At 36.2% G+C, this 26,945-nt stretch overlaps 1 protein-coding gene across 3 annotated transcripts in view; it reads left to right on the plus strand.

Moving 5' to 3' along the window:
• Positions 1-809: 809 nt before the first annotated feature.
• LOC117342887 (multidrug resistance-associated protein 4-like) overlaps positions 810-26,945 on the plus strand; it is a 151,449-nt gene continuing 125,313 nt past the window's right edge. For all 3 annotated transcript variants that reach the window (XM_033905174.1, XM_033905175.1, XM_033905177.1), the window contains exons 1-5: positions 810-987; positions 3,114-3,224; positions 16,233-16,350; positions 18,923-19,138; positions 20,198-20,287. In XM_033905174.1, coding sequence (XP_033761065.1) covers positions 914-987; positions 3,114-3,224; positions 16,233-16,350; positions 18,923-19,138; positions 20,198-20,287 — 609 coding nt within the window. In that variant the 5' untranslated portion in view covers positions 810-913. The remainder of the gene's footprint in view (positions 988-3,113; positions 3,225-16,232; positions 16,351-18,922; positions 19,139-20,197; positions 20,288-26,945) is intronic.

Consider the following 26,945-nt stretch of genomic DNA (forward strand, 5'->3'; position numbering starts at 1 on the left):
AATACTTCATGTAGTTATGTGTATTACTAAGAACTGAGAAAATTTACAGCAACATGCTATTAAGATATCTTTTATTATACCGTTGCGAGATATAAATCTATCTTATAAACCCATGAAATACAGACTTGAAAACAGGTCAACTTTTTTATGACACATCTTAATCTTGAAGCTTTATAAAACATATGGTATGTACGTATGTACATTTGAGTATACAGGTAATCAGAGACGTGTATATCACACGTCTCTTAGGTAGCTAAAAAATATTAAACACAAATTAAAACAATTTTACCGTAAAACAATAAGGAGAGGAATCTTATCAGCTCTATATCATATGGAAGATTATTTTTCAATCCCAATGAAAATGTTTGACCTTCAACGGTGCAATTTCAGTGATTACGTCATGTCCATATTTGTCCTGTTACGTCATCGTGTTAATTAATTCACACTAAAGTATTATCATGCGTCTCTGGTTGGGACATTTAGTTATCGTAGAAATTGTTGTAATGTAACGTTTTTCATTTTTATCTATTTCTGGAAAACCCCAAAACGATTACCGAGTACCGCTGTTTCTATATTGAGACCGAGACTCGTATATCAAGTAGAATCTATATGTGATATTTGCCTGACTAAACTCTACCGATAATTCACGATATTCAGACACCTTCATATAGAAAGGCAAGGTCTTTATGAGAACAAGTACTTAACCTAATGTTACATCGGATATTGCATAACGATGTGAAACGGATTTTTTCTTGCCGCATTCCACAAATAGAAATTCCGGAATTTCACGTCCGTTTTCCTTTTCCTTTACTGCAACACTACGTTGTGTGATATTTTAGTTGCTCAGTCAGCGAGTGGCGGGTGATGAGAAGAGAACAATGTTTATTTGAGGATTTTGTATGTAACATCGAATATGGACGAAACAATTCGACACCACAATCCTAATCCGTTGCTGACGGCAAATCCAATTTCAAAGCTTTTCTTTTGGTAAGAATATATGTCTCCTTCAATTTATGGGTTTCAGGCGACATTTTTCAGTTCACGTGCAGATATCAACAGAGGACGACTGTTACATCAAAAGCAAGTTCGATTCAAGCCAATTTGCGTTCAAGTTAATTTGTCAGTACTCTTATACCCCGTGGCTTTGTTTCTAATTTCTTAATTGAACTCCTGTTATTCGTGACTGTCGACCAATTTGATTTTTAATGGATAAATCAACGATTTTAACAGGTTCAGTAGTTAATCACAAAGTACATGTAGAATAGCGTTAATAAGTAAGATTGTGAGTGGCAAAAATCGAGCAATGAAAGTAGTTGTTGATTTTGTCAGCGCATATCATCACATGCAATTTATCATTGTTTACATTGTTATCCTGTATTAGTGCTAGTTTACATGTTTTAAAGATTCACAATTCTTATGTAAAACAATATTGATCTGAGGCCAGTGAGGGAGCTACATGTTTAGTTAGTACATGTATGTACATTTCAGCAATTTTTTACAGCCGTTACTTTAAAATTAGAAAAAAATGATTGAAATTAGCAAATCTTATGATTTTTTTTTTACAATTCCTTATACTGTCAAGAATATAATTTTCAATGTGTAAATTTATGTTTGTCTTGTTATGAAACATGTAAATTTGTGGCAGTTTAGGCTCTGAAAATGTCGGAGAGTATGGTATCATGTGTATCCAGGACTTAATAATCTGTGGTCCATTATATTTGTCACATTTGTTCCAAAATTGACAGATAGTAGTGTTTGTATCTTTGGTAAGTTTAGTTTTATGTAATTTTAGACTTAAGATTTATATACACCTTTTTTATTTATCTCTATTCAACCATAATGTCATAGGTGTGATACAAACGTAAGTATTATCTTTATCCGCAAATATACTACAGCCCACAAATAAGCCTCCTTCATTTTTGTGGAATCATTAATTCTGACAAAGTAATTTAAAAGTGGTTCTTAAAGAAGCCCTCCCCTAAACTTAACACTAGGAGAGACGGCTTATTTTCAGGATACCTATATATGTAGCGGAACTGGACCGGGTCGATCATCGGCGACCAGGTAGCTCAATCGGTAGAGCATCCGGCTAGTGTTCGGAGGTCCCGGGTTCGAACCCCGGTCTGGCCGTGCATTTTTCCACTCCTATTACATTTGGTGCCGTGACCAGGAGTTCGTAGGAAAGCTCTGAGAGCTGCTACGACTCATGTTGTCATTTCTCTGACTGGTCTGTGTGTAAGGTGGGTGTTGTTCCGTGCTTTATTGTACTGTCTGGACGAAGCCGGCTGGCTGTCCTCCGTGTGTGAGCGTACTGGGATGTAACGTGTAGTATGAATGTGTCTCCTCGATAGCCACCGTCATTGGGGCTTTGTAACTGTTATATGTAGTACCATGCGTGTCCTGTTTCATTGTATATAATAAAATATGTCGTTAATGTTACGTTACACGTGTCCCGTTTCCTCATTTTGTAACTGGTAACTTCACGGAACCCCAAACAGAACCTGGGTTGTACTATTGACTCTCTAGACCGAGTCCTATTACATATATACCTATTAGTGAGTCCATGCGAATAATAGAAGAATGTAGATTATAGATATGGAATATTTATCATATTTGTATACATGTATATATATATACATGTATATATATAATGTATCTAAACACGCTAAAAAGGCTATATGTATTCTTAAATGTGTATGGAAATCAAATATTCTTTTTAGCAATGAAAATGTATTGATTTTATTCTAAATTTTTTCAGATTGCTTTTATCTTAATTATATATAATGATTGGGTAAAGGACCCTCCAGTAAAATATAAATCAAGGTATTTTCTGATAATAAATGTTAATTTCTACTTAATTCAATACTTGAAATGGAGTAATTAATAAATAATTATGCTCCGGCACCTGTCTCCTAAATATTTTCTTTTGAAGAAATAGGGTGATTCAGAGCCAATGGTAAGAAAACTTTAAGAATAATTACCACAAAATTACTCCCAAGTAATTAGGGTACTTTTATGCATAACAGAGTTCGCATATTAAAATCTATAAATTCCAGAAAAAAATTACCCGGTAATAGCATTTCTGTATAAATTCGTTAAAAAAACTATTTCAGGTGGCTTAACCCAACTTTCACAACAGGATACAAGAGGAGGTTGGAAGTAGAAGATTTATTTAATGTGGTGAAGGAGGACTCATCCGAGGATCTCGGAAACAGACTGGAAAGGTGAGTCACATCTTTACGTTGGATATAATTAGGTCTATTAAAAAACAAAAACATTTTCTGTGGCAGGGATTTTCCTTCAATAGAAACAGGGTCCGTTAAAAGGACCCATTCCCCTAGAAAAATCTTGTGAAAATTCCCAATTTGCCACTAAAACATTTCCAATTTTGAAGTCACTTTTGAATGATTAAGTAAGTTTCATATACAAAGACCTATACTAAGGCAATTTTAAAAATAAAAACCAGCTACAGATAACAAAATGAAATCAAAAATAATATAAAGGCAATATTCATCAAAAAATCATGCAATGGGGGTAGCAGTTACAATTCTAACACCCCTGCCCTGGCCGAGACATACCAGAGTCTTGAAAAATGATATTCGGTACTCCTGCTTATTGCTCATCATTTTGGGAGTGGGATGACTGGTTTGCGTGTTGTGACGTTGTCAGTATAATGTGGCCGGTTGGGGTGTCCTGCTGGGTGTCTTCGACAGTATGCTTCAGTGAGGAAGCACTATAAATTGACAAAATTTCCAGGATATCACAAGGAGACTTAACACCGCAGCCTCCCAAAAACACACATACTCACTCACCACACACATACATGTCACACGCACGGGAGGTCGTCCTTAAATGACCTTAGCTGTTGATAGGACGTTATAAACATACAAAACCAAACCATCCCTTGACAGTCATTCTGTCATAAATTTTGTTTCTGTTGATACAAGCAGTAATTTGATATTTAGTTATATAACGATATTATGATGCAGTCAAATTCTGATTTGGTTAATTACGGTCACTTAATCTTTTTAAAAGTTTGCATAACAGCACGATTACAATAGGAGAGCCTCGCACATTTCCATTCAGTGTTATTTAGAAAAAAAAGAAAAAGGAAAACACAGAGTATCTCGGTTGTAACCTCAAGTGACTTCACCTCAAAGGTTCTTAATAAAAAGGATGATGAAATATATTTTGAATGAGGAAGACGGATTGAAGCTTGTTACATTATAAACTGCTGTAGTGCCCAACCATGTTGGAGATAACATATTGAGCCAATGTTATTTACTCTTGAATTACCATGTAGAGGGTTAAAGACCTAGTGACTTGTACAGTTCATTTTGTATGTCAATATCCCTAAGTTTCTGTAGAGAAGGGGAATACGTAGGTCAACATTATCATCAGCACAAATATAGTCTTTGATAAGAACCTCAGATAGATACATATAATTAGTTACCCCACAAACCCCACTCACCCCAAACCAGGGCTTATTGCTCTCCTATCATTATCTTGGACTATGGGATATTACAGCTTACCACTTTAACCTGAAATGGACTGTTCTGCAAGTGCCAAGTAATATATATCATAAGACACGTACATGTTATAACTTATTTTAATATCACAATTAATATTTGACATTACATGATTGTCTCTGTTGAGAAACATAATATATATATTTATATAACATTTTTTTCTTTTTTTCTTTATTTATATACATTAAACTCGGATAAGTCAAAGTCGACGGAACCAAGAAAAATATTCAAAATATATCTGATGGTTCGACTTATCCGCGTCCGATTGTATACAGAGACAAAATACCTGAATATCATCGGCTTTATGCCGAACAAGTGCTTGCTAACATGGTTGAAAATAAGCAATAAATAATAAAGAAATTAAGTGTACATGATAATAATTATTCGTTTATCTGATAAAAAATATTGTGCACGGTTACAGATCAAAAGAAAATTCATAGGTAAAATTATCTTTGCCATACAGAGTCACTCAGAATGAAGACACACGATTTACACACAGAGTCGTACACATTACAGCATAATATTCTACGAAAACAATACATACATTATAAGATTATAAATGTATATATTGTACACACATTATTTCTCTTAAAATCCATTTATATAGTTCTACAATTAAACAATATGAAACAATAAAAAGTTCAGGAAAATCTGATCGACCGTGCGCATGCTGATTTTGTAAAAGGTGAAGGCCGCGGTCAGTGTTTATCGGCTGCATGATTATGCATTGCCACAATGTTTTGTACAGAATAAAAACATCCCGCATATTATTTGTCTGGTGGAAGATATGTCATTTATCATTTATTTTTTCCTTTTATTTTTCGGCGGTCATGCGTATCAAAACAGTAAACAGAACACAGTAGGTCATGATGTTAAAGTTTGTAGACTAAAACGTTCAATACCCATATTCTTGTGGAAAACTTTGTCAAGACGACTCGGACAACTCCTATATAGTTATCAACCGATTTCATTTGAAATACACAGGGATGTTAGGGACTCATATTGTGTACATATGCATGCAGGTTTTTTCCACACAAATTTAGGTTGCCGTGGTAACCTGTTCACTAAAAACAGGTTTTTGTTGGAAAATCTTCACCAGAGGGGCGGTGGATGGGCGGGGGGTATGAGTTGGCCCTCTGGACAACAGTTCTAGTTTGCATGGTTAAAATGCAACATAAGCTTTGTAGAGCTTTTATTACGACGCCGCTGAGGGAGCAAATATTGTTTTGAACGGTCGAGGAAAACCCACGGTGAGAAAACAACGAACCCAACAGACATCATCCCCTGTTACCAGTGCAGCTCGAACCCATGTTCTAGGGGAGAGTGGTCTGAAGCTTATGTATACGTATTACTGCACTGATGACTGTCAGCTCATTAGCGATTATGGCTACTGATCGTACCCGTGTGTTGATGGTGATACTAGATCATTCAAGGATATTGTCCTGTATTGTTTGTTTTCAGCTGAGAAGTCAATTATTGACGGTCGTACATTGCATTGTTGTATTCCTGGGGTTACAAATTTTAAAGAAGATATCCCTGTAAATGATCGGGCATCAGTCGAGGGTAAAAATGTACGGTCTGAGTTGATGTTCAGCTTTGTTTGTCTGTCTTCTAGGAAAGTTAATTTGGGACCAGTGGGATTTTTCACGGTCTTGTATGATTATGTAATTATATACAAGTTACCGGTGTATAGTAACTTGATAACATATAGTCCCACAAATGACAAGGAAGATAATTTTATAAATATGCTCCGTTAAAAAATGACAAGGAAGACACTTTTATGAATCTTGTCCTATCGGAGCCTCAAACTCATAATCTGGGACACCTACATGTAATTTTATAATCTCCTAGCCAGAAATACCTGCTGGTTTGTCTTCCTTTGTCATTTGTATTACAATGTTATCTAATTATTAACCCCATGTATCATATGCACTGCGGTGTTGATAAAAAAGTTTGAATTTCCTGGTGTACTTTTACTGTGTTCAAATATATATAAATAATACTTACTTTGAGTAAGGAAAGAAAAAAAAACTGAAACTTTTTTTATGAATAAAGACAGCATATAGCTAGAAAAGTTATATATTTATATGCTTGTGTTATTAATGTACATTTATTGAAATTATGTAAAACTCAAACTTTAAAGTTTGCTCTTTAGAGAGACTATCTTGTAGACTTAAGTACTTAGAATTAATTGAATCTGGATTGCTGACTACTTTTGATGAGAGCTGATAATTTTTCTATTGAGACGATATCAACTACTTGAATGAGTTTTTGTGTATAATGTTTTACACTACAGAAAAATGATTTACACTACATGTATTGGTAGAGATCTTTCCTGTTGTTAGTACTGAAGGACTTCACGTATGTGTGTACACATATTAAACAGTGATTAGTGATCTAGATACTTTTCCTGCTTCATGTGTAACGAAGAATCCACACTCAGTCACATGGTCACAGGGTCCAACATCTACATCCTAATTAAGTTGCGGTCATTTTATACAGACTCCTATAATTAGAAATTCTAAAATGTTTTGTGGGTTTTGTGATAGTGTGACATATCCTATCTGATATCTTGACTTAGAACTAAAAATAACCATATAACTCGGCTTCTAAAGATATAAGATATATAGAGGTTACACGAGTGGTTGTTGGATATGGAATTTATTTCAAATGAGTAAGTTATTTTTTAAAAGTTACAAAAGACACAAGCTTTAGTTTAACTTTTAAAAATTAACTTACAAGTGTGAAATAAATTCCATATCCAAAAATCACGAGTTGTGTAACCTGTTTCTACCACAATATTGACTTGAATCAAAGGGAAACGTACGTGGCGAAGACTTATTTCGCATATGCACATAAGGTGTACAGATGACGGCCGGGACCCAGTGATGTGACGTCATTCGATTACTGATGACGTCAATAACAATTGCAGCTTGGGTCGAAGTTCGAATTCTTGACAAATCAAAAGACCAGAAGGTCATATTCCACTAGTGGAATATATATATCCAACAGTCGGCACATTTATACAATGGCTTGAGAGTGGAATAACACAGCGTATTGTGGTAGAAATAATGTTACATTTCGTATATTATATATATAGCTTTATTAGTAAAGTATGTAATACGTGTACTAGCGGATTTTCTATAAAATTAAAGCTCAAGGGTCAGTTGTCAATATTTCAATCTTGTGTTTGTAGGGAAACATATACGTATAATGTTTTAATTTGGTTTTAATGTAAAATTGACAAAATCTTTCATCTGCCGAGAAAAGTTTTTGATATTTAAATCTTTAATTTCAGAATTTATTGAATTGTATGGACTTTAAATTACCATCTAAATGAAGACAGGAAATTTAAAGATACTTGCAATAAAATGTTTGTTGAGAATTTTAATGTAAAAATCCTTTTTAAGGGAAATCAGGTTTTGATCATGTCTTAAATGGGTATAATACACCATGCATACTAACAATGAATAAAATACAGTTAATGATATGTCTGCATAAATATCATTGACATGCCTAGATATTACTAAAGCATGCATCACACGAGAATTTTATTATCCTTTACTGTAAATATATATAACTGTCAATAATTCTTGATTCCTGAAGAAGAAACAGGTTTTAAAAGACAAACTTAATTAACTAAATTAAAGTAATTTCCAAAGTTGGTTTGTTTCAAAGCTAGAGATCCAGGGGACTAGTAGGGAGAATTTTTTTTTATACGGGTACGATATTAATTATCTTGCAATAAGCCCAAAGGAACAATGCATAATCTTTTGCTCTGTGAATGGGCTTATTACAGTGTACAATGGAATAGCATTCCTGTAATAATCTTGAACCATAAAAGCATGCTTTAGAACGTACAAAATTGTGATAGTTTTCCTTATAACGGCTGCCTAGGGGTCAAAACATGTTAACAACATCTAGACCCAGCAGTTTTTAGGACACAAAATTTTATGTCCTGTATATGTGCCAATGTTAGTTGGGACAAATCATTTCCCATGTCCATCCCTCGGAGCTCTGTCGGAGCACCATCGGGATCGACCACTGGCCCCCTCGTGTCATCTGCACTCTAGTTTGGTTTATTTTGTTAAACACTCTTTAAACACTCTTTATATTAAATTAACAGTTTAACATTTAAGGATGTGCCAGGTTTTAAAGGTGGAAGAAAGCCGGAGTACCTTGAGAAAAACCACCGGCCAACTATCAGAACCAGGCAAGTGCCCCAGGTGGGTTTCGAACTCGCGACCCACTGGTGGAGGGCTATAGTGATAAAGTGTCAGGACACCTTAACCACTCGACCACCGTTACCCCTGTTGTCTGCAGTCAGGCTGACGCATGCAGCCCATATGGCATGATTATAGGTGATGTAAAACCTGTGAACCAACAACCAACTTCTATAAACCTTGGCTGTGTGATAACAATTAACACACTTGATACACTTGTGTATAAAACCTGATCATCGGTATAAATGTAATTTGATATAAACATGACCTGTTTAGGTTGGAATAAGACACTCTTCTGAATAGTCATAATCATGGTGGTTTAGATTTAGTAGTCATTGACATGTGAAGACATTTTCAAGATAAACTTTCACAAACTATTTTCATTCAGCTAAAATATACAATCTTATGATATCACAATTACATCATATATTTTAACGGGGATTACATGTTCCCTATTGAAGTATAAGTGATTGCAAAAATATCTATTAAGACCATAAGCAATTAACTTCCTTCCAGGTTAAGTGTAGCCGGATGTGCTCTGAAGTTGTACCCCAAGGTATAATGTACATAACAAACTGTATACGTAATCTGCTAAAACTAATCAAATTAATTGAATTTAGTTTATTTCATAACTCTATTGAAATAACATAATTATATATTATATATTGTATTCAATAGTCTTATGCTCAATTGAAATAAAATTTGTGTGTGGGGAGGGAGGAGGAGGGGGGGGGGGGGGAGCTGGTGGTCAGGTGGCCGGGGATGTGTGTTCTGGATTGAAATCTGTTGGGGAAGGGGGAGGGGGGACTTGGTTTCCACGTGCCTGTTGTGGTAAAACTTAAGTTGTGAATTATGTAAGATCTTTACATTTGCGTTTGGTGCCATCTTTGTGTGATACTCTGTTAGGTATCAGGTTGAGCAGTGGTAATATGCATTCACCTGAATAGCTAGGAATTAGGGTCACCTGTCTGACAAGGCGTGTTAATTCTCCAGCTATTTTCGTTTCCTTTCATATTATAAGCCTCCTTGCATACTACCATCTTGGCCAACAAAGGCGATTAATGTAACTTATTTCTGCAATTTTTGTAAAATGATTTAAATAAATCACTTTCACTTATGAAGAAACCAGGATTTTGACTTATATCTTGACCTTTAACCTTAATTATGACAAAAAATGTTTCTGAGGATACTCTGCTATATATAAATGTATAATGACATATTTGGAATGAGGTGTATATAAATTAAATTTTGACTTTGGTGAAGGTAAAAATAGATTGATATCCAGAAAAATAATTGAATGGTAAGCACTTTACCACCGGCACACCTATTTTATATTTCACCACAACAGGAAACAGCTGGGCACTAACACACGACTTTATCTGTCACTTTACAGTACGAGGAACATTTCTCAAGATACCCTGCTATCAGCTATGTCAACAGAGTAGATGCTAATTTCATCATTTGTGTCGGTCACACACTTAAGACATATATTTCACCACACCGGTGAAACAGATCTGTGTTGATAAATAAACAAACAAACTGAGAGATAAAAACGATGGTGCTTGCATTACATATCTGATGACAGTAAAAAGTTCTAATGTTACAAAATATATTCCTGTTAAATGATTTACTTGCAGATGTGTCAACTTTCCCAAGTTTTTTTTTTTTTTAATAATAAACATCATTGATGTAAATATCTTAAAGCTGTCTGTACATAATATTTGTGACAAAAAAATTGAAAAGTTAATAAAAAGTTTCTGAGAAGCTTGGAGAGCTGAATAATCTAAGCTGAAGATGTTTCTTCGGTATGGTTTGAACTTTTTGGATTAAAGAATTATGAATGAGACATAAGGAAGCATTTTTTAGCAGCCTCAAGATCTGCTTTACTAGTTTTGTTTTAGGATTTATATAATTAAGGTAATAAGCCATTTTCAAAAATAGTAAAAATTGAACCCCAGAATAAATCCAATGCTGGCTAATCGCATCATCAGGTGGCCATGATATCGAAAATAAATAATATAATAAAACTCAAATAAGGGAAGAGATTTCATCAATTTCCAAATCTAGTAGTTTAATTAGAAACATGGCTGAAGGTTGTTTTATTCTCCATTACCAGATATTGCCTAAGTTTATTCTGTTCGATAGTAAACAGGTTTTATGTAGAAATGGTACGTGTTTTCACATATACTGACTTGTGTATGTACATAGCGTTAAGTCAGTAATTTACTTATAAATGGGCCGAGACCAATTGATACAAATTTATTCAAGTTGCTCGGCTGTTTACCTAAAGTGTATTACCTGTGTTAATTGTACCGTATAGATGTACCTGGGGAAATTTACCTCAGATAAGTCTATAAATAAAAGGGGCTAAAACAGATACAGTAAAACCTCGCTATATCACCACCTTCTGTTCTCCGCAATTTTGGCGATATAACAAGTTTGGCGGTATATCCGGTTTGAGCGGCAAACTCAGAGTCCAAAATCTATAACTAGTGTTTCCATAACAACTGTAGATTTTGAAAATCAAAAACAATTTATTGATATCAAAGTATTGCATAGATTTGTACATAGATATCCTTTGATAAGAAAAATATTAAATTTAATTATTTTCCCGAGAATGTCAGTGTGATTAAATGCATCATATGATCTAGAGTAATTGTAACTTGATTTTCAATGATATCTCGTTTAACTGTGTGCATGTTCTACTGGGCGCCAAAAAAATGTATCGGTTGTCGTTTGTTTTACCTTCACCTGACAAACTGACAAAACAAACTGTTGAAGAGATAAACATTTCCGAATGTCTGATTCAGTTGTACGTAGGATGCTCTTGTTCTAGAAATCGGACAGCGGTTCATCATGAACTCGCACGAGTAATGTTTTTTAGGTCTTTGCTTGGAGTTTCCGGTATTGTTAATGTTGCGTTATCACGTGGTACGATACCTCTGTGTATTCGACATCTTACTGTTGTCTCTGGAGTAACAGAGACCCATAATATTTTAACAAAGTGTGTAGCGGTATCACAAAAGTGAGTTTAATTCATATAGACCAAAAAGCACTAGCCATGGTTCATTGATTTCATGTGTGTACAGGTTCTCACGGTGTGTGTACAGCTAATTATCTGTCAGTCGGCAGTCAGTCACGTAACAATAACTTGTAAACACACATCCTTCTGGATTCATTTGGCGATGTTAACGAGGTCAACATGATATTATTTTTACCATCTGTTCTGGAAATATGATGGCGGATGGCGGTGTGCGAGTTTGGCAGTAAACAGGTGCATTAGTGTGTGAGAAAATCCGTTCTGAACAAATTCATGGCGATAACTGAGTTTGGCGATATAACGGGTGGCGAAATAACAGGGTTTTACTGTACTGGAGTAGTGTATTTGTGATATTCTTGTAGGCCTTACATTTAATTTGCTGTCATTTATATATATCTTATATATATCGTAAATTATGAGTGAACATTCATTTGACAATATGTAGGAACACAACCAACCACACTATTTAACACGGTATTAATCTGGTTAAAAATGTTACAGAAGATCAAGATTTAAAGGGTTTTAATTACATCAGGAAACTAGATGGGTTTTCCTGTGTAATATTGACATATTTTTAACATTGTAAGTGAGATTTTCAGCAAAAATTATGGAAAAGAATCCTTAAAATAAACCCTTAAAAAGTATATATACACTGGCACAAAATTGTTTAAAGCTAATTATAACTTTATCTTGGAATAGTGTTAACAGTGCGAGTAATTACAAGTACAAGGGAATATGAAGATGGGCTTATTCTCCCCTCTCAGTAAAGTCAGGGAGGGGGTTATAGATTCTTACATGAAACATCTCTCCATCCGCAAGAAAAGATCAATGGTTATTTTTTCATATTCTTTTTTACATACATGTACTTGAAAAAACCTGAAGTAACAAATTTAAATTGTTGTGAAACCAATTTGTCTCGCTATCATCAATGTCCTATGAAATGAGCGTCAAAATTGATCATCAATTTGTTACATGGTTTCGCTTCATAGAATGCTGACACTACCCCATTGTAAGTAACATCATAGTGCATGACAGCTGTCTTATCTACCATGTGTGTGATAGAGTGAGTTATCCCGTCCTTAGAAACCAAGGGATCACCCTGTGAAACTGGCCTAAATATTTATCATTAATTCCATCAAGGAATAATATGAAACAATTAAAATGCTCTTTACTTTACATTCATTATACATTTCAATGCTCTTTACTGGTAATTATTTACTGTATGCGTTTAATTTTTGCACTTTTTGCATGTTAGTGTCAAATATGGAAAACATTAACAGTATACCTTAATTACCAGCTAATATAAATTGTGTTTGTTGGGTTTGATTTATTACCCTTTGAACAGCCAGGGTCATTTTGATAAGTAGGGGGTGGTTCCATTGTAGTAGTTGGTGACTACCTTACTAAAAAATATGCAAGAGGCTCATCATATACCATCCAGAGCAGTTAGGGTAAAGTGTCTTGCCCAAGGAAACAATCATGACAGCTAATTAGTAGGCACTGAATTATCACATTACAAAACCAATCATGTGATATTGAGGGGACACAAGTGACATACTGTCAATGAGGGGACACATACTGTCATTGAGGGGATACATACTGTCCTTGAGGAGGATACATACTGTCATTGAGGGATACATACTGTCATTGAGGGGACACATACTGTCATTGAGGGGTCACATACTGTCATTGAGGGGACACATACTGTCAATGAGGGGACAAATACTGTCTTTGAGGGGACTCATACTGTCAATGAGGGGACACATACTGTCATTGAGGGGATACATACTGTCATTGAGGGGACTCATACTGTCATTGAGGGGATACATACTGTCATTGAGGGGACACTACTGTCATTGACGGTTCACATACTGTCATTGAGGGGATACATACTGTCCTTGAGGGGACACATACTGTCAATGAGGTGACACATACTGTCATTGAGGGGACACATACTGTCATTGAGGGGACAAATACTGTCTTTGAGGGGACTCATACTGTCAATGAGGGGACACATACTGTCATTGAGGGGATACATACTGTCATTGAGGGGACTCATACTGTCATTGAGGGGGACACATACTGTCATTGAGGGGGACACATACTGTCATTGAGGGGGACACATACTGTCAATGAGGGGACACATACTGTCATTGAGGGGACACATACTGTCATTGAGGGGATACATACTGTCATTGAGGGGATACATACTGTCCTTGAGGGGACACATACTGTCATTGAGGGGACACATACTGTCATTGAGGAGAAACATACTGTCATTGAGGGGACATATACTGTCATTGAGGGGACACATACTGTCCTTGAGGGGATACATACTGTCCTTGAGGGGATACATACTGTCCTTGAGGGGACACATACTGTCCTTGAGGGGACACATACTGTCATTGAGGGGACACATACTGTCATTGAGGGGACACATACTGTCATTGAGGGGACACATACTGTCATTGAGGGGACACATACTGTCATTGAGGGGACACATACTGTCAATGAGGGGACACATACTGTCATTGAGGGGGACACATACTGTCAATGAGGGGACACATACTGTCAATGAGGAGAAACATACTGTCATTGAGGGGACATATACTGTCATTGAGGGGGACACATACTGTCATTGAGATGATACATACTGTCATTGAGGGGTCACATACTGTCATTGAGGGGACTCATACTGTCATTGAGGGGACTCATACTGTCATTGAGGGGACTCATACTGTCATTGAGGGGACACATACTGTCATTGAGGGGACACATACTGTCAATGAGGGGACACATACTGTCATTGAGGGGATAAATACTGTCATTGTGGGGATACATACTGTCAATGAGGGGACACATACTGTCAATGAGGGGACACATACTGTCAATGAGGGGACACATACTGTCAATGAGGGGACACATACTGTCAATGAGGGGACACATACTGTCATTGTGGGGATACATACTGTCAATGAGGGGACACATACTGTCATTGAGGGGACTCATACTGTCAATGAGGGGATGCATACTGTCATTGAGGGGTCACATACTGTCAATGAGGAGAAACATACTGTCATTGAGGGGACATATACTGTCATTGAGGGGACACATACTGTCCTTGAGGGGATACATACTGTCCTTGAGGGGATACATACTGTCCTTGAGGGGACATATACTGTCATTGAGGGGACACATACTGTCAATGAGGGGACACATACTGTCATTGAGGGGGACACATACTGTCAATGAGGGGACACATACTGTCAATGAGGAGAAACATACTGTCATTGAGGGGACATATACTGTCATTGAGGGGACACATACTGTCCTTGAGGGGATAAATACTGTCATTGTGGGGATACATACTGTCATTGAGGGGATATATACTGTCATTGAGGGGACACTACTGTCATTGAGGGGATACATACTGTCCTTGAGGGGATACATACTGTCCTTGAGGGGATACATACTGTCATTGAGGGGATATATACTGTCATTGAGGGGACAAATACTGTCATTGAGGGGACACATACTGTCATTGAGGGGGTACATACTGTCCTTGAGGGGTCACATACTGTCATTGAGGGGACAAATACTGTCATTGAGGGGACACATACTGTCATTGAGGGGGTACATACTGTCCTTGAGGGGTCACATACTGTCATTGAGGGGACACATACTGTCATTGAGGGGACACATACTGTCATTGAGGGGACACATACTGTCATTGAGGGGATACATACTGTCATTGAGGGGATACATACTGTCATTGAGGGGACACATACTGTCATTGAGGGGTCACATGCTGTCATTGACGGTTCACATACTGTCATTGAGGGGATACATACTGTCATTGAGGGGATACATACTGTCATTGAGGGGTCACATGCTGTCATTGACGGTTCACATACTGTCATTGAGGGGATACATACTGTCATTGAGGGGTCACATACTGTCATTGACGGTTCACATACTGTCATTGAGGGGACACATACTGTTATTGAGGGAACACATACTGTCATTGAGGGGTCACATACTGTCATTGAGGGGACAAATACTGTCCTTGAGGGGATACATACTGTCATTGTGGGGATACATACTGTCATTGAGGGGACACATACTGTCATTGAGGGGTCACATACTGTCATTGAGGGGATACATACTGTCATTGAGGGGATACATACTGTCCTTGAGGGGACACATCCTGTCATTGTGGGGATACATACTGTCATTGAGTGGACACATACTATCCTTGAGGGGTCACAAACTGTCATTGAGGGAACACATACTGTCATTGAGGGAACACATACTGTCATTGAGGAATACATACTGTCCTTGGGGGGACACATACTGTTCTTAACAGGTCGTATTTTAATAGAAACCTACATCAGTTCTAACAATGCCAGTAATGATCCCATTATTAATGTAAATTTACAGAGAATGGGAAAAGGAGCTGCAGAAACAGAAGAATGGAGGACAGGCCAGTCTGTTGAAGGCACTCATTCGTATGTTTGGTGTCCAGTACATGCTACTTGGAATTATCGTCTTTATAGAGGTTAGTGTACATGTGTGGCCTTCCTACAGAAGTGTGGTCAAAATAGTTAAATCTTCCATACATCCTGATAGCACTGAAAATATATTTTAAATTATCACACATAAGCATGCCATAATTTTGTAGTTTGTTATATGACTTCATAAAAGAGGACTAAGTTGAGATTATATGCTGTGGCACAGTGTCAATGTTTAATGTCATTGGACCCAAAAAATCAGGATGACCTTTAATAAGTCACAATATTTTGTTGATATGTTGTTATTTGATGTGCATAAGGTATTCAGTTTTTACTCTTTTGTGTTTTTCAAATTCTTCAAACAGTGAGATTTAGCAAAAACTTGTCAATATAATCCTGAAATCATTCTCACAAAGTGTTGTTATTTTTAAGACCAGTGTGAAATAAAAAAAAATAGCCAATATAGCTATCTTCTTAAAAATTTTTTTTTTTTTTCTTATCTTTCTATATGTTCAGGAATTCATGCTTACAAAATATTGATTTTAGTCACCATGATTAATTAAATTTTTAGCTCACCTGGACCGAAGGTCCGCTGAGCTTATGTCATGGCGCAGTGTCCGTCGTCCGTCCGTCCATCAACATTTGCTTCAAATCGCTACTAGTCAAAAAGTTCTTATTGGATTTTGACCAAACTTGGCCAGAAACATTCTTGGCAGAAGGGGAACAGATTTTGCATAAATGGTGACTCTGACCCCCAAGGGGCCAAAGGGGCGGGGCCCAATAGGGGAAATAGGCGTAATTCCTTTAAATCGCTACTAGTCATAAAGTTATGAATGGATTTGAACCCAATTTGGTCAGAAACATCCTTTGGGGAAGGGGAACAGATTTTGCGTAAATGGTGGCTCTGACCCCAAAGGGGCCAAAAGGGCAGGGCCCAATAGGGGAAATAAAGATTATTCCTTTAAATCGCTACTAGCCATAAAGTTATGAATGGATTTGAACCCAATTTGGTTAGAAACATCCTTGGGAGAAGGGGAACAGATTTTGCATAAATGGTGGCTCTGACCCCCGAGGGGCCAAAGGGGCGGGGCCCAATAGGGGAAATAGAGGTAATTACTTTAAATCACTACTAGTCATAAAGTTATGAATAGATTTGAACTCAATTTGATCAGAACCATCCTTTGGGGAAGGGGAACAGATTTTGCATAAATGGTGACTCTGACCCCCGAGGGGCCAAAGGGGCTGGGCCCAATAGGGGAAATAGAAGTAATTACTTTAAATCGCTACTAGTTATTAAGTTACGAATTGATTTGAAGTCAATTTGGTCAGAAACATCCTTGGGGGAAGGGGAACAGATTTTGCATAAACGGTGACTCTGACCCCCGAGTGGCCAAAGGGGCGGGCCCAATAGGGGAAATAGAGGTAATTCTTTAAATTGCTACTAGTCATAAAGTTATGAATGGATTTGAACCCAATTTGGTCAGAAACATCCTTTGGGGAAGGGGAACAGATTTTGCATAAAAGTGACTCTGACCCCAAAGGGGCGGGGCCCAATAGCGGAAATAGACGTAATTCATTTAAATCGCTACTAGTCATAAAGTTATGAATGGATTTGAACCCAATTTAGTCAGAAACATCCTTGGCAGAAGGGGAACAGATTTTGCATAAAAGTGACTCTGACCCCAAAGGGGCTGGGCCCAATAGGGGAAATAGAGGTAATTCCTTTAAATCGCTACTAGTTATTAAGTTATAAATGAATTTGAACCCAATTTGGTCAGAAACATCCTTTGGGGAAGGGGAACATATTTTGCATAAATGGTGACTCTGACCCTCCGAAGGGCCAAAAGGGCCGGGCCCAATAGGGGAAATATAAAGAATTCCTTTAAATCGCTACTAGTCATAAAGTTATGAATGGATTTGAACCCAATTTTGTCAGAAACATCCTTGGGGGAAGGGGAACAGATTTTGTATAAATGGTGACTCTGACCTCCCAGAGGGGCCAAAAGGGCGGGGCCCAATAGGGGATATAGAAAGAATTCCTTAAAATCGCTACTAGTCATAAAGTGATGAATGCATGTTCTAAAAACAATTCTTGAGGTCTTTCATACCTTAGAGAGTCTGGACTTCATTAATCTTTAAAGCAGTTCGGATTCCCACACTATAACCATATAAAGCATTGTTAGAGATTTATAAATAAAACAAATTGAATATGAACATGGGCCTCTTGTTTATGGTTGCTATATGGTGACCAATTTTGAGAAATGACATCATGAACACATTTGTGAACATATGGGAGGTGGGAGATCCAACGTCCGTGTTAACAATACAGTGTGGTTCTGTGTTACCCAGCCGACGGATTCCACAAGGAATACAAGAGTCTGGCCGTAAAGTTGAGTAGTCAAAGGGTTAAGATGACCATAACAACGGTCGTGCTGGGTGGATCAGCTTCAATCAAGTAGTTGACTAGTTTCGACACTTCTTTGTGAACAGTTACCGTTTAGATATTTTAAAAACATTTAAAAAATATTTGCATCAAAACTTTATGAAAATTAAATTTGAAAGTTTGAACTCTCCTAAACTGTATATGTTTTAACTTTTTTTGCATTAATCAAACAAAAGGAAGGAACAAAGGTCGTACAGCCATTATTACTAGGACAGTTGATACGATATTTCACGCCGGATTCTACTGTGAGTGAGAGGGATGCCTACCTGTACGCCATGGGAGTCAGCCTCTGTGCTGTAGTACTGGCTGTTGCACACCATCCCTATTTCTTTGGGGTACAAAGGATTGGAATGCAGATGAGAGTTGCTTGTTGTTCCCTGCTGTACAGAAAGGTGAAGGAAATATTTTACAAGAATTCTACATTATCTAAATATTATGTTTTCATTAAAGATTTGAAACTTTAAAACTTCTCTAATGTAACACATTATGGGACACAGCATATTTTTTTTTTTTTTTTTTTTTTGAAATTTTTTATTTTCTTCCATACATATGCATACATGTAGCAATACATAATATTGGTGTATATTTAATTGCAACAAGGGACACAGCATATTAGTCAGGTTAACCTATCTGGTCTAACAACATTTGGACAAAACACATACAGTTCAGCACCCGAGTAGGAACTACATATTCAGTCATAATATACCTGTCTAATCTGACACTCTGTGGGACACAATATACTGATCCGATTTACTTGTTTAATCTGATATCTAATGAGGTAGAATATATTGGTCAGATTAACCTGTCTAATCTGACATACTGTGGAACAGAACATAATTGTCAGATTGACCTGTCTAATATGACATCTGTTGGAGCAGAACTTAACAATCACATTAACCTGTCTAATACAACACCCTATGGGACACGACATATTAGTCACATAATACAGGTTTTAGATTATAAAGATTCATATGTAAACTCTTTTTCAGGATGTTAGAATACTCAGAGGCTTGATTCCACAGGTTTCAATGTTATTTAAGAAATAATTAACGATGATTCGTGTATTGTTGCAGGATATAGAACGAGGACGAGGATATTTTGCAATTAAATTAATGACGAAGGCCGAAGGCCTGAGTTATTAATCAAAATTGCAAAATATCTGAGTCCGAGTAGGATTAGAACTTGCTTCATGTTGGTAAGCTGAGAAAAGACTAGCCCATTAGCCCACTCGGCTACAGTAACCGTGTTATCACCTAGGGAATATTAGATACATATCATTGTAACAGCCGTGACTCACGAGCGTGTATTATTGTCACGAGAGTGTATTACTGGCAAATAATACACGGTTTTAAACCAATCAAATCTGGCATTGCATAGCAAACGTGGTAGAATTTATAGAGCAACCTACAGTACTACAGACTGTTATTTTAACATATGTTTATATGTTTCAGTCACTGCGACTAAGTAACACAGCCCTGGGTCAAACAACCACTGGACAGATTGTCAATCTGATGTCAAATGACGTCAACAGGTTTGATACAGTAAGTCTTTCGCATAATTCGGTCTTTGTATTGTTTAGTGAAGAAGACATGACATCCGAGGTGTGATGTTTGTGTAGTTGTTAACCTTTAAAACAGTAAACATTTGACAACATATACACTGTTTGTCACAAAAATGCATAACATGGCACCCAAAGTATTGAAATATCTCCTAATCGACACCAACAAATTAACAACTTACTTACAGTATCCTAAAATAATTGTTTATTAGACCAAAAGTTACATATAAATATATTGAAGTGACCAGATTAATGATTGTCATCTGTATTTTTAAATGTCATGTGATCCTACAAATTCTAGAAATGATTGTATTTAACCAAAATATTTAAAACAAAGATATTGAAGCATTCAGGTAAATGACTCATTTCCTTAAATATATGGTCCTACCGTTTATAAACTGTATTTCAATTCAAATATATATTTTATTGATTAAACCAATGGATTGAGCAGCAGGCTTTGTGTCCATCCCATCATCTTTTAATACAGAGTTATCTGCTCTTGTTAGCAAGCATTGATTGTTATGTCATTAGTTATGAGAAAGTTACATTATTTCAAGTGATATATATGTACTATAGTAAAAACAAAAAAAAGCAAATTTCTTTTTAACTCTGACCTTGACTCGACCTCCAGGCAGTTTTATTCCTCCACTTCCTATTGATCGGTCCGTGTCAGGTGATCGCAGTCCTGATCATCCTGTGGCTCCTTATGGGACCTTCATCACTAGCAGGAATATGTCTCCTTTTCATCCTCATTCTGGCACAAAGCTTTATGGGCAAATTATTTACAAAATTGAGGTAAAATTTTTGGCAAAATATAACTTTCATTTGTTCTACAAAACTTTGTTTGGGTGACTAACACAAAGCTAAAAACAACTAAAAAATCATTCAATCATGAATTTGTTAAGTGCTGTTCGCTACAATGGCCAAGAAGAATGAATATAATGCTTATAATCAGTTTGAAATCGGCGGAGTTCATGATAATGTACGATATTCTGTAGAGAATTCATGATTGTTCAGAAACAATGTTATCACCATCTGTTGTTTGATATTGTCACTTGTTTATGTTCTATTATTAACCAATTAACACAGTTGTTTATATTCTTTGGAAGTTAATTAACAACAGTTAATGTATTGGTGAATATGGTACATAAGACTCAGCTAATTGTACATAGGATATACCGTTTAAATTGAGGATAATTTTATTGTTTTAAAACAGAAAAGTTTTCCCTAGTAATATAAAACATTGAGAACAAATAGTTTGAAAAGTAGGATGGCATTTGATGTTGAAATATTCACCTAGTCCGGAGAAAGTGACTTTTAATGCAAAACCCTGTAATGTTTGATTGTACAAGCTGTCATTAAACACTTCCTCTGCATGGTAACATGTGAAGAGTTAGGTTCCTGTATATATATAAAACCATTGTCTTGTAAAAAGCTTAGCCTTATTGGTAAAATGCCTACCCTTATTGGTAAAATGTCAAATTTCTATCCTTATTGGTAAAATGTCTATCCTTAGTGGTAAAATGCCTACCCTTATTGGTAAAATGTCAAATGTCTATCCTTTTTGGTAAAATGTCTATCCTTATTGGTAAAATGTCTACTCTTATTGGTAAAATGTCTAACCTTATTGATAAAATGTCTACCCTTATTGGTAAAATACCTACCCTTATTGGTAAAATGTCTACCCTTATTGATAAAATTCCTAACCTTATTGGTAAAAAGTCTACCCTTATTGGTCTATCCTTGTTTGTAAAATGTCTACCCATATTGATAAAATATCTACCCTTATTGGTAAAATGTCTACCTATATTGATAAAATGTCTACCCATATTGATAAAATGTCTACCCTTATTGGTAAAATGTCTACCCATATTGATAAAATGTCTACCCATATTGATAAAATGTCTACCCTTATTGGTAAAATGTCTACTCTTCTTGGTAAAATGTCTACCCATATTGATAAAATGTCTACCCTTATTGAAAAAATGTGTACCCGTATTGATAAAATGTCTACCCATATTGATAAAATGTCTACCCTTCTTGGTAAAATGTCTACTCTTGGTAAAATGTCTACTCTTCTTGGTAAAATGTCTACTCTTCTTGGTAAAATGTCTACCCTTATTGGTAAAATGTCTACCCATATTGATAAAATGTCTACCCTTATTGGCAAAATGTCTACTCTTCTTGGAAAATGTCTACTCTTATTGGTAAAATACTTAACCTTAATTGTAAAATTCTTACCCTTATTGGTAAAAAGCCTAACCTGAATGGTAAAAATTTTACCCTTTTTGGTTAAATGTCTACCCTTACCGGTAAAATGTCTATACCCTTGGCTTTTGCAATTTGTTGAAACTGTGGTCAGGTGGTATAGTGTTAATGACACACTCTCCTTTTAACTAGACAGCCAGGGTTTTATTCCCCAATGTGAAAAGATATGGGGTCCCCTGACCAACCACTGTAATACCCTACACAGGCTTCCATGGTGGTCAACAAGAGTGATTAATATAAGTGGATATGTTAACTTGTTTCTTAAGGGTCATCTATATAGCAGAATAATGTTGAATTTCAAACACGAATAAATAGCTTACAATTTGCACAAAAATAGTCATGTGATATACCAAAATGTTTGTTTGGACATGTAGTGTCTTAAAATCACAACTAATTTGATGTAGATGCTAACAATTTCTTCTATAGAGTTACTTTGTGGTAAGTTGTAGCATGGAATAATTCTAAGTCACAAAAATAACCAAACCTGAAAAATAGTCGAGCTGTTATGCTCACAGGTGTCTATAGCACAGGGTAGGAGCATTTGTTTGACCGGAGTTGACTTTATATAGGTATAAACACATATTTAGTTTTGACCTTGAAATGCAAATGGCGGCTGTGGATGATATTACACAAATATGGCATAAAGGGAGGCATTCCAGCCATTAAAAATGCTCCTATATCATACATTTAAGACATCTGATTATAGTAAGAATGACCATTTTAAGACAAATTGTCAAACTGGTGAGTTTTGGGCCTTTTTCAGAAATATATGTCTTTTACCCCAAACTCAACGGATGAACATTTTTTCCTAAAAACAGTCTTCCTGCCATGTCTAGAGTTCTCTATAGTATCTAATATGAGCATTTTTGGCGTTTGAAATACCTTCTTATATGCCATAATTATCTGATCTTATTCACAACCGCCATTTGCATTTCAAGGTCTAAATAAAATCAGTGTAAATACATATAATAAAGTCCAATCTAGTCAAATCAATGCTCCTAGTTTGTGCTTTAGACCCTTGTGAGCAAAACGACATGACTGTTTTGCACAATAAATGAGATACGAATGAGTTAATTATGTCCCCCTGAAACATGCATTTTTCTCATGTTTTGTTGAAATTTACGAACTACTGAACAAATTGAATGACAACAGCAAGGCCCAAAGTTTGACATGATACATATCAAAATTTTATCAAGTTACTTCTATTAAATTGCATCCTAGTAGGGATGTATAGCCTTGTAAAATATCAACTGTTTTGGCTGGATTTGCTGTTTAGATGCCCCTTAATTGTTGTATAATAAATAAAGCTTACAGTATTTTTTTTAAAGCATTAACAAAATTCAGTTCTATTGTCCTGCAAAATAAACCATCCTCTACTCTGAGGCTGAGTAAATATGTTGGTTACATTGGCTTGTACGGATGAGTACAGTAATATATCTTAGTACAGTTGGTATGCAGGACTTTTTTTCTCTGGTTTGGGTTGGGGCCTTTTTGTCTCATTTTGGAAATAAAATGAGTGAATTGAGAAAGATTTTTTCAGAAGTTTAACAGAAAATTTTGGAAATTTGACTCGAGTATGAAATAATTTCAATTGGGAAAGGGGATTGTTTCCTGCCCCAAAAAGCCATCAGAAAAAGCCCAGCTGGTATATGTGCCATTTTGCTGGGTAAATAAAAGCAATCAATCTTTTATGTCTTCAGCCTTAAACGAAAGTTTGAAAATGAAAATAAAAATGTAAAAATATGTATAGATATGTAGGTAAACCATGTTTTATATAAATTTATTATGAAAACATGTCAGTGTTGTTGTCTACTTCAGTCTGTTTCACTCTAGTTTTGTCATAACAGCATTTATATACAGTGCATGGAGGACATCTAACAGCACTTTTAAAGGGATATTAATGTTCACTTTATACACAACACAACAAACAGTTTGAAAGTTCAAAAATGTATTTAATGGAACCAATAACTTGTTCAGGCACATATTAATTATGAAATTTTTTGGCATTCTTAAGGGCTGCTCATTCTTAAACTAAGCTACATCAACACAACTAACACTATTACATGATAAAATTTGACTCTCTACTAAAAATGATACACCTAAACAATTAAAATACTATTGATACTAGTGGGGCAAGCAACCCCCGAGCTTGAGCGATCACAAGCTTAGCTAGCTATGACTGAATAAAGAAAGGAGAGATCCCTAGCTTGAGCGATCTCAAGCCACCGAGTAATTAGCAGCTGGTAGCTATAGCAGACGGCTCGGCTAAGATGTTTCAGATTGGGGGACCCCCAAGCTTGAGCGATCCCAAGGTTATCATCTACATAAGAAATAAATACACAAAACATAATATAATGAATTGGGGGCAAGAAATTTCCTGCCATTTCAGCAGGTGGCCGAGTGGTTAAGGTGTACCGACACTTTATCACTGGCCCTCCACCACTGGGTTGCGAGTTCGAAACCTACGTGGGGCAGTTGCCAGGTACTGACCGTATGCCGGTGGCTTTCAAGTCCAAATCGAAAGAGGTTTCATATGAAAAAAGTAACCAAATGAGAGCCCCCAAGAGTTCACTTAAACATTTGTCACAAACCTTGACAAGCTCAGTCACTTTATTAGTTATTTGTCTTCCAATTGATATGAAATGTCCTTGAATTTCAGCGCTTGCCTTGAAAGACTTAGAATTCAGTGTCATGCTGTGAAAGTCTTGGAATTTGGCATAAAGTCATTGAAAAGTCCTTGAATTCAGGTCTTTGGTGTTGAAATACTGTATTTTACTGGGGATAAGCCCACCCCCCTATAAGACTTTATAATGTGTTATGTAACTGTCAATGCCCCTGAAAAGTCTTAGAAAAGCCCTTGAATTTCATGACAGAAAGTCTGTTATGATGAATCATGTAAAATATTTACACTTGTCATAAAGATATTTAGGATAAAAACTATTAATTATGAATGTATATATTATATAAAAGAAAGAAGATTTAATTGTTATGAGAAGAATTGTTGATTAATAAAAATATCAGATTTACATGCATAGTAACAAAAGTAATGTTCATCTAGTTTTTGAAAATACTGAAATATCTTTGTCATTGAAAATTTGTCTAGTATAAGTTAAACTTATACTTTTTTTTTAATGATTCATTGTTTTAAAATGCATTGTTTGCACCAGATATCATCAATTTTGTTAATGTCACACAAAATGATAATTATGACTGATCTTCTGATGGGTTAAATTTATTCACAAAAGAGCTGTGTCTAATGTCAGATATGTAGTAATGGTTATGAATGAAAAGGTTAAAACTTGCCATTATCTGCTTATTACATTCTCATATTAAATTTCACCTCAATTTAAATACAGATAAATATGTTTCTCCTTACACTGGGGAATACAAAAATGGCATTTTCCTCGCCCCAAAGGGAATTATTAACATTTTCTTGAAATATTATCTTCGGGGCGAGGATTATGCCATCAAGTTCTGAAGAATCACATTATATTCAGGAAAATGACATTGTCCTTAAAAAATGCCTCTTGTCCGAGGAAATTGACATTTTTGTCCGAGGAAATTGCCATTTTCCCGTCACGCCTGAGTGCTGCCAGGGTTTACCTGTGCAGCGGCGAGACGGCTAGCTAGCAGCACACGGCCGCCAGCTCGTTATCGACACACGTGTACGATTGACAACGCGGCCGACCACCACTGCATGTCGCGTAATCGGGCTTTACATGGAATGAAATCCTAAAATAAAAAAAGCTGTAACAACCATGCTATTAATAAACGTATCCGATATTTGCCTTACCTTTCTTATTTTAAATGGCACGGTTCGGTTCACGGTATTTTTTATCTCGCATCACGGTACGCTCATGATTCGGGCCGTCTCCGATTTTCTGCGCGGTAATTTGTATCGCCCATTTAAGTTTGATTTATATAGAAACTTTTCTGGATCCGTGTTCAAAACAGGCGGTTTAAATTCATTTTAAATCGTTTCAGAATCAAAATTGTCGAGGCGAAGTGTTCCCGATCTACTGTCAGGAATCCTGTATTTTGATTGGCTGATGACGACTCACAGATCTAGGTTATTTCCTAACCTGAATAATGTTTCTCGCTGCTGCATTAAAGGCGTATTTTTGCTACAGATCGTACGGCGTACACCAATCATGCTTATCCTGCGTAAATCCCGGAGCCAACTAATGGGGCACGCTGTACCGTCATATCGTATCGCGAGACAAGTATCTACCTATCGTATCGTGAGGGAAGCGTGTCGTTGCAGCACTAGTTACAACCACATGATATTAATAAACATATCTAATATTTGCCTTTTCATGCCCGATTTGTAAATGGCTAGGACCTACTCATTATAGTTTTCCGTAGTTTATTGT

Source organism: Pecten maximus, chromosome 14 (assembly GCF_902652985.1).
Source record: "Pecten maximus chromosome 14, xPecMax1.1, whole genome shotgun sequence".
Lineage (NCBI taxonomy): Eukaryota > Metazoa > Mollusca > Bivalvia > Pectinida > Pectinidae > Pecten > Pecten maximus.